The 8,786-nt window shown below is 49.6% G+C and overlaps 1 protein-coding gene across 1 annotated transcript; it reads right to left on the bottom strand.

Moving 5' to 3' along the window:
* Window positions 1–6,847: 6,847 nt before the first annotated feature.
* LOC128946204 (olfactory receptor 14A16-like) lies at window positions 6,848–7,780 on the bottom strand. The gene has a single exon (XM_054290085.1). The coding sequence runs from the start codon at window positions 7,778–7,780 to the stop codon at window positions 6,848–6,850; it is 933 nt and encodes a 310-aa protein (XP_054146060.1).
* Window positions 7,781–8,786: the final 1,006 nt, after the last annotated feature.

The raw sequence follows: 8,786 nt of genomic DNA, 5'->3' as shown, positions 1-8,786 counted from the left end.
CCATTCTCCATTTTCTTTTTGCTGTCCTCTCATTTTTCTAACTCTCTTAATATTTTCTTGTCAAAGATGGGTCTTTCCTCTTTTCTTTCTCCACTAGGTGTTCCCTCTATCTAAAGAATTTTAACTGGACTTTCCTGTTCCAAAGCTTCTTCTTTCACTACTTGATCAGCTAATTGGTTTCCCTTTATTTCAAGGGTGTCCCCTTTTTGATGTCCTTTTATGTGAACTTTGGCTATCTCTATTGGTTTCCTCAGGGACTCTAGTACTCATTTTCTTAGCTGTTCTTGTACTAAATTTTTGCCTTAAGAATTAAGGTACCCCTGTTCTTCCCATATTTTTCGAATGTATGGGCAATCCCAAATGCATATCAGGAGTCAATATAGATTGTTTCTTTATCTTTTTCTAGTAAATCTAGTCCTCTCTTGAGGGCACAGATTTCACAGCACTGGGCAGACCAATTTGAGGGTAGCTTTCCCATTTCCTCAACTTGCATGTTCTGCCCATCTATGGTTGCATACCCTGAGACCCGTTTACTGGCTACCATTTGTGATGATCCATCTGTAAATAAAATTCTCCCATATGGGAGCGGCCCTTTTTCTAAATCTTCTCTCACTTTAGTCTGCATTTCAATAATTTCTAAACAATCATGCTCCAGGTCTGTTAACAGCTCTCCCATGAGGAACTGGGCTGGATTTAAACATTTTGAAGTGACTAATTGGAGGCCCTTAGTACTTCTTAGGATTACTTCATACTTTAGTATTTAGGCGTCGGTTAGCCACTGAGGGGCCTTGTGACTTAAAACATCTTTCACATTGTGTGGGGTATGAACCTGGACCTTCCCCTTTCAGGTTAGTTTCTGTGTGTCTTCTATTGTTGTGGCTGTTGCTGCTATCACTTGCACACAGGCTGGCCACCCTCTGGCTACTGGATCTGGTAACTTGGAGAGAGATGCGACCGGCTTCCTGCACCTGCATCCTCCCCAGTGCTGTGTAAGGACTCCGCAAGCTATCCCCTCTTCCACGTTTACCAATAGGTCAAAGATCTTTTTAAGGTCTGATAGGCTCAGTACAGGGGCAGAAGTCAATTTAATTTTCAGATTCCGAAACTGTTCCTCATCTTTTGACGTCCAGGTTACAGGCTCTGAGTCTATCAATTTGTCATATGGAAATTTACCACTTTTATTATACTGATCAAGCCATAATCTGCAATACCCAAACAAACCTAGTAATTTTCTAACATCTCTTTTGGTCTTTGGGGCAGGGATGGACAGAATTCCCAAAATTCTCTTGGGGCTTCACCTTTTATACCCTTGGCCAATTATATGTCCTAGATATGTTACTTCTTGTTTCACAAATTGCAGTTTCTTTTGTGATACTTTTAGGCCTTTTTCCCCTAAGAAATTTAGCAACTGTATGCTAGAACTTCTAACTTTGTCTTGTTCTCCCTCTGATGCAAGTAAATCATCAACATATTGTAAATGTCCATTCTCAGGTTTAAACTGTTCTAGGAGTTCTTCTAGAGCTTGCCAAAGAGATTTGAGGATTCTCTAAACCCCTGGGTAAGATGTGTCCACCTTAGTTGCTGTTTTCTTTTCAATGTCCTCCCATTCAAAGGCAAACCAGTTCTGGCACTCTTCAGCCAGGGGACACACCCAGAAGACATCCTTTACATCGATGACAGAGAACCATGCATGCTCCTCGGGTACTTGGCTTAAAAGGGTTTAAGGGTTTTGTACTACCGGGTGCCTCACAACCATTCTTTTATTAACTTCTCTTGAATCTTCTGCTAATCGATACCTTCCATCAGCTTTTCTCACCGCTAGTATGGGAGTATTATGTGGAGACATGCATGGTTCGAAAATCCTTCCTTTAATAGCTGGTCAATTACTGGGGCTAGTCCTTTCTTTCCCTCTGGGGAAATTGGATACTGCCTTACCCGAATGGCGGAGATGTCTTTCTGCATCTCTACTTCTACTGGTGGAATATTCAAACAACCAATTTTTCTCTCCTCCGCCCACACATTTCGGTTGATTTCATCTATGTCTCCCTTTGTCAAGACCATTATTTGTACTACCATTTTTCCTTCTTTTGGCATTACTCCAATTCCCAATTTGATTTGTAAATCATATCCTAATAAATCACAACCTAACTTGGGGATGTAAATGAAATTAGCTCAACACTCTCTTGAATTTCCTCTAATTTCTACATCTTCTATAATCTGGGCCTCCAATGGTTCTCCTTTGGCCCCTCATACTTTGCAGACCTTTTAACCGACTGTGATTCCTGTTGGTATTTTAGTCACACATGACTTGCCTGCTCTGCTATCAACTAAAAATTCAAATTCATCATTCTGGGGACCAATCTCAAAATTTACCAAGGGCTCTTCTAGATGATTCATTAAATTCCCCAGAGCATAGAACCCTTGACACCCCTTATCCCGCATATTTCTCATCTCTTCTTAAGATGTTCTCCAGAGTTTCTTGCTCCCAGGCTACGGCTTCATCTAATTGGCGTTTCTTACAATTTCTCTTTAGGTGTCCTTTCTCTCCACAGTAATAACAATATTTCTCACTGAGTAGGGCCCTAGCCCCTTTTGGTCCAATAAAATCTTTGTCTCTTCTAAGTGGTTCTACTGGCCCATCCTTGTTGGCGCCTACACTTTCTCTGGCTTTGGCTACCATAATTTTAGCTTTTGTTTTTGTCTTTTTTTCTTTTCTTCTCAGATATACTCTTATGGCTTCTCTCAGATGTTCATTATACTTTTTTCCTACCAGTCCTCTATTCTTTCTAACTTTCATCTGATATCTGGCCAGGATTTAATTACAAATTATGTGTTGAGAAGGACTTGGCCTTCAGGGCTATCTAGGTCAACATTAGAGTAAATCTGGAAGTTTTGCTTTAGCCTATTAAGCCATGATGCTGGGGTCTTGTCTTTTTCCTAGGTGCTGTCAAACGCTAACCTGGTATTACTCCCTCTAGGGACTGATTCTTTTATTCCTCTGGTCATCAGGGACCTGTGATCTCTCATATTCTTTCTCTCCTCTTCTTGATTAGGGTCCTAGTCAGACTCCACTAAAGGCATTTTTTGTTACCTTGGGGCGCGGGTTGGTTTTCTCGCTCACAAATTTTCATTCCTGTAGTTCTTATTATTCGAGTCTCTTCTAGGGAAAATAGGATGTTTAAGATGTACCATTGTCCTCATGTCTAAATATTAGGGGCTAAAAATTGATCAATTTGATTTGCTATTCCTACTGGGTCTTCCACTAAATTTCCCAATTCTTACTTAAAGTTTCCAACTTCGGACGCAGTCAAGGGAGTGTTTACAAATCCAATCTCCCTGGCCACCCCACCCATGGGAACTTCTCTGAGGGGGAACAATTTTTCCACTTCAGCCACTTTGGTCCGAGTGGTAAAACATCAGCTGCGGAGGCTGACTGGTTAACTTCACTCTTGGGCATGAGATTCTGAGATGTTGTTTGGCTTCTCGTTTGTGCTGGGGGAGGCAGAGCAGGAACTTGCTGGTGAATAAGGGGTGCATGAGATGGTTGAGGTAAGAGGACGGTAGTGAAGGGTAAAGAGAGTAAGCAGAGGGTTGAGGGGAAGGTGTTGGAGGTATAACTGGGTTAGCAGGTGGTAAAGGAATGGCAGCTGAGAGAGGAGGAGGAATTGGGTCCACAGCAAGAGGAATTGGAGGAAGGATTTGAGGTACTGCAAGGGTAGGAGGAAGTAAGTGGTCAAGGAGGTCCCAGTTTTTGTCAGCCTTCCCAGCCTCTTCTTTTACTTTCCTAACTTGCTTTCACTCTTTTAAATTATGGACTCTTGTATTTTCCTCCTCTGAGGTGTACTTTAGCCAACAGGTGACGTTCTGCATGTGATGGGCCTTTTGCAGGAACTTGGGGCAAAAAAGAAGGTGCATCACCTTCTAGCAGAAAGGTAGGTATCTCAGGATGTGTTTCAGGATGTTGTTAGGCCATGCAGAACAAAAATTAGAGAGCTGAAAGCTTAAGATTTAACCAGGCCATGTCTGTGAAGGATAATAAAAATGTTTCTATAAGTACATTAATGGCAAAACGAGGTACAAGGACAATCTCCATTCATTATTTGGGGAGATGTGGTTACTAAATATGAGGAAAAGGCTGAGGTACTTAACCCCTTCTTTGCCTCAGTTTTCCAGAATAAGTCAAGTTGTCCTCAAGAAAAGTGTTCTCCTGAGCTGGTAGATGAGCACAGGGAGCAGAACAGCCCCCCCTGTAATCCAGGAGGAAGCAGCTGGGGACCTGCTGAGTCACTCAGATGCTCACAGATGTCTATGGGAGGAGATGGGATCCATCCCAGGGGCATGAGGGAGCTGTGGATGAGCTCCCCAAGCTGCTCTCCATCATTTACCATCAGTGCTGGCTCAGCAGGGAGGTCCCAGAGGACTGGAGTTGCCAATGTGAGCCTATCCTCAAGAAGGGCTGGAAGGAGGAGCTGGGGAACTCCAGGCCTGTCAGCCTGACTTGGGTGCCCAGCAAGGTTAAGGAACAGATCACTTTGAGTGCCATCACAGGGCGCCCACAGGATGGCCGAGGGGTCAGAGCCAGCCAGCCTGGGTTTCAATATCTGCACTGATGATCTGCATGAAGGGACTGAGTCCAGCATCAGCAAATTTGCAGATGACACCAAGGTGGGTGTGAGTGTGGATCTGCTGGAGGGTAGGAGGGCTCTGCAGAGGGACCTGGACAGGCTGGATCCAGGCCCCAGATACAACAAGGTCACGTTGAACAAGTCCAACTGTCAGGTCCTGCACTTTGGCCACAACAACATGTTCCTGCAGCAATACAGGCTGGGGACAGAGTGGCTGGGCAGCAGCCAGGCAGAAAGGGACCTGCAGGGACTGATGGACATCAGGCTGGACATGAGCCAGCAGTGTGCTGAGGTGGGCAAGAAGGCCAATGGTTTCTGGCCTGGATCAGGAATGGCACGGCCAGCAGGAACAGGGCAGGGATTCTTGCCCTGTGCTCAGCACTGGTGAGGCCACACCTCGAGTGCTGTGTCCAGTTCTGGGCCCCCAGTTTATGACGGCCATGGAGGGGCTGGAGCATGTCCAGAGAAGGGCAACAAGGCTGGGGAGGGGTCTGGAACACAAGTCCTGTGAGGAGCAGCTGAGGGAGCTGGGGTTGTTTATCAGGGAGAAGAGGAGGCTCAGGGACACAAGCTGGTGACAGGGCACAGGGTGGACTTGATGATCTCCAAGGTCTTTTCCACCCTTGTTGATATTGTGATTCTCTGGAACCACCCTTGGAGCAGTTGCAGGAGGAGCTCTGGACCTCCTCTTCAGAAGCTCCAGCAGCCCAGGTCCCTCAGCTTCTCCTGCCAGCCCCAAAGCCCATCCTGTCAGTCCTGCAGAGCCTCTGCAGCTCCTCCTCACTGCAAAGAACGGGGAGCCCCAGAGCCAGACACAGCAGCCCAGATGTGCCCCCCTGGCCTGGGGTGCCTCTGGCAAGGGAGCAGCACCAGGCACTGCAGGAGCCTGCAGACAATTCCTGCAGCACTTGTAGGATGATCCTGCTGCCCAAGGGACGTTCCCATGGTGCCAAGTCAGGAACTGCAATGGGGAGTGGGGCCAGAGAGGAAAGGGCAAACAGGGATGGGCTGTTTGCAGGGGAGGGGACAGGGATGCGCAATAAGAAGGAATCTGGATCAGGGATGAGGAAAGAAATCAAAGGTGAAGCCAGGGAAATGCTCAGGGCAGTTTGGGGGTGGCTTCCAGGCAGCCCTGGCTCTGAGCAACAGCATCTGCAGTGGGACAGGAAACTCCCAGCTGATGGGAACAACCTTTCTGGCAGACTGCAGAGACCAGGACAAAGCTGAATGGTTTCCCTGGTGTCCCCCAGCCCTTGCTGGCCCCAGGGGCTGATGACATTTGTGCTCCCTCATGTTCATGTTCCCACAGCAACAGCATGGGCGTGGTCCCCTGCTCTGTGCAATGCAATCAGGGGCTGCTGAGCCAGTGCTGTCGTGTCTGCGCCTGCAAGGATGGGGCACCTGTGTGAGCTGGGGGAGAGGCCAGGGCTGCAGAGGGGGGATGTTGTTGGCAGATCCATGAGGACGCCCTGGGATACTGCCCTGGGCAGTGCAGTGCACTGGGGATGGACCAGCCCCTGCTCTGCTGCTCCTTCCCATCAGCCCCAGGGCCCTTGCAGAGCCCCAGCCATGCTGTTTGCCCCCAGCCTGCCCAAAGCCAGCCTGGGGCTGCTCACGGGGGTTTTCTGTGCTCAGCATTGGCCTGGGCGTGCTCTTGAGAGAGCCTGGGCAAGGAGCCTGGAGCCCCCAGGGCCTGGGCTGAGGCATCAGCGCTGCCCCAGCAGTGCCCATGGCCTGTCCCTGCTGCGGCCCCGGCACTGCCACCCCCAGGACTGTGCCCGGCCCCGAGAGCACTCAGGCCCTGCAGCAACACCAGGGCCACCAGGGCAGCGGGCAGGGCCACGGCAGCAGCACTGGCAACACCAAGTGCTGCTGCTGCTGGGCACAGCGGCTGGGCCAGCACTGATCTGCCCCAGCTGTGCACACAGACATTGCTGCTGCAGCTCCAGAGAAGGCAACAAAAGGGGGCATCTGCAGTGAAAACTTGGCTGAGAGATGCTTTACTTTGCTTAAGCCATCAAGAGCACAGCTCTTCATTGACACAGTCAGAGGCCACTGCAAATTTTGAGAGAAACAAAATGAGAAACGGTACAAACCATTGTATTTCTTTGTGGGCAATATTAAAAATGTAATACAAAGTGAAAGAACCTCTAAACTAAAACCAACTTAATGTATCAAAGATGATTTATATTACAATTGATTTGCAAAAATTTTCCAGCAGTTTACTGTTTCTGAAATCGTCCATTCATCAGTGTCCACACTGCAGCCTTGAGCTCCTGGTTCCTCAGGCTGTAGATGAGGGGGTTCAGGACTGGAGGCACCACCGAGTACAGAACTGACAGGGCCAGATCCAGGGATGGCGAGGACATGGAGGGGGGCTTCAGGCACGCAAAAAATGAGGTGCTGACAAACAGGGAGATCACGGTGAGGTGGGGGAGGCAGGTGGAAAAGGCTTTGTTCCGTCCCTGCGCAGAGGAGATCCTCAGCACAGCCCTGAAGATCTGCACATAGGAGAAAACAATGAACACAAAACAGTCAAAAGCTAAACAGCCAGCAAGCAATGAAATCCAAATTTTTGTGAAGGTGGAGTGTGAGCATGAGAGCTTTAGGATCTGGGGCAGCTCACAGAAGAACTGGCCCAGGGCATTGCCATGGCACAGGGGCAGGGAAAACGTATTGGCTGTTTGCATGACAGCATTGAGAAAGCCACTGGCCCAGGCAGCTGCTGCCATGTGGGCACAAGCTCTGCTGCCCAGGAGGGTCCCGTAGTGCAGGGGTTTGCAGATGGACACGTAGCGGTCGTAGCACATCACGGTCAGAAGGGAAAGCTCTGTTCCAATGAAGAAGAGAAGCAGAAAGAGCTGTGCAGCACATCCTGAGTAGGAGATGTCTCTGGTGTCCCAGAGGGAATTGTGCATGGCTTTGGGGACAGTGGTGCAGATCATGCCCAGGTCGCTGAGGGCCAGGTTGAACAGGAAGAAGAACATGGGTGTGTGCAGGTGGTGGCCGCAGGCCACGGCGCTGATGATGAAGCCGTTGCCCAGGAGGGCAGCCAAGGAGATGCCCAGCAAGAGGCAGAAGTGCAGGAGCTGCAGCTGCCACGTGTCTGCCAATGCCAGCAGGAGGAAGTGCCTGATGGAGCTGCTGTTGGACATTCCTTACCTCTGGGCATTGTGGACTGTAGAAACAAGACATTGAAAAGCTGAGACCAAGCTCTTGGAATCAACCCTTTAGGGTTATTTTAGGAATTCCCTCAAAACTACTTCTCTACCTATGGGGAAACTTCACTCAATATGTTTATTCTTGAGCTGGGGTTTATGCTCCAGAGTTCCTGATTCATCTTAAGCACTGCTCTCAGCCTGAACCGTGGGGAAGCCTACAGGGAAAACAGGGCTCCCTCTGCGCAATTGCAGTCAGACCTGCTGGTCCCCACAGAGGTGCACTTTGCCCATTCCACCTCCCTCTAGTTCAGCATGATCCAACATAAACTGAGCTTGAAAAATTAAGTTGAGTTTTTAAAGACTCCAGTTTAAAAGTCAATTTCTCTAAGCCCTTCTCTCTTTCCCTACGCAGCTGGACAGGGAGGGATGCCAAAGGTTGATCTGGCTCTCTGCTGCCTCGAGTTGTGCCTACTGGGAGCTGTTTCTCTCTATCCAAGCCTTGTCCCTGCCAGTCCTGCCAGAGCCCACCCCAGCCCTGGGGGCTTAGCTCTGCCCTGCAGACCCCTCCCAGCCCAGGGCACTGCCCAGGGGCATCCCCCTGGCAGCAGGGCCTTAAGGGCAGGCCAGACAAACAGAGATGCTGCAAGCTAAGGAGCTGCTGCGGCTGTCTGTCGGGAGAGGAGGCTGAGGAGGCACTTTCTGAGGGAGATCTGAGGCCCATCTGCTGATGCCCAGGGTGACAGTGCAGGAGTCTCAGTGACATGGCCAAAGCTGACAGCCCCTTTCCCTTCCCTTTAGGAGAAAGCTGAGAGCAGCCCTGGCCATGCAGCACCATCTCCACAGCAGGAGGAATCTGCCCTGATGGGGGTGGCTCCTGCCACCTCCAAGTTCTCCCCGACGGCATCCATGGGGAGCTGCCAGGCAGGCTGAGAGCTGCCGCTGGCAGGTGGCACATGCCCTGGGCTGGCCAAGAGCCCTGAGGACTGCAGGAGCTGCTCTG

This window comes from Melozone crissalis, unplaced genomic scaffold (assembly GCF_028551555.1).
Source record: "Melozone crissalis strain CALT ecotype California unplaced genomic scaffold, PUWL_Pcris_2 ptg000079l_1, whole genome shotgun sequence".
In the NCBI taxonomy this organism is placed as follows: domain Eukaryota; kingdom Metazoa; phylum Chordata; class Aves; order Passeriformes; family Passerellidae; genus Melozone; species Melozone crissalis.
Note: the sequence above shows the minus strand (reverse complement) of the source record. Positions and strands in the feature narration are given on the sequence as shown.

Coding starts and splice junctions, on each gene's coding strand:
- LOC128946204 (XM_054290085.1), bottom strand. CDS start 7,780: ATGTCCAACAGCAGCTCCATCAGGCACTTCCTCCTGCTGGCATTGGCA.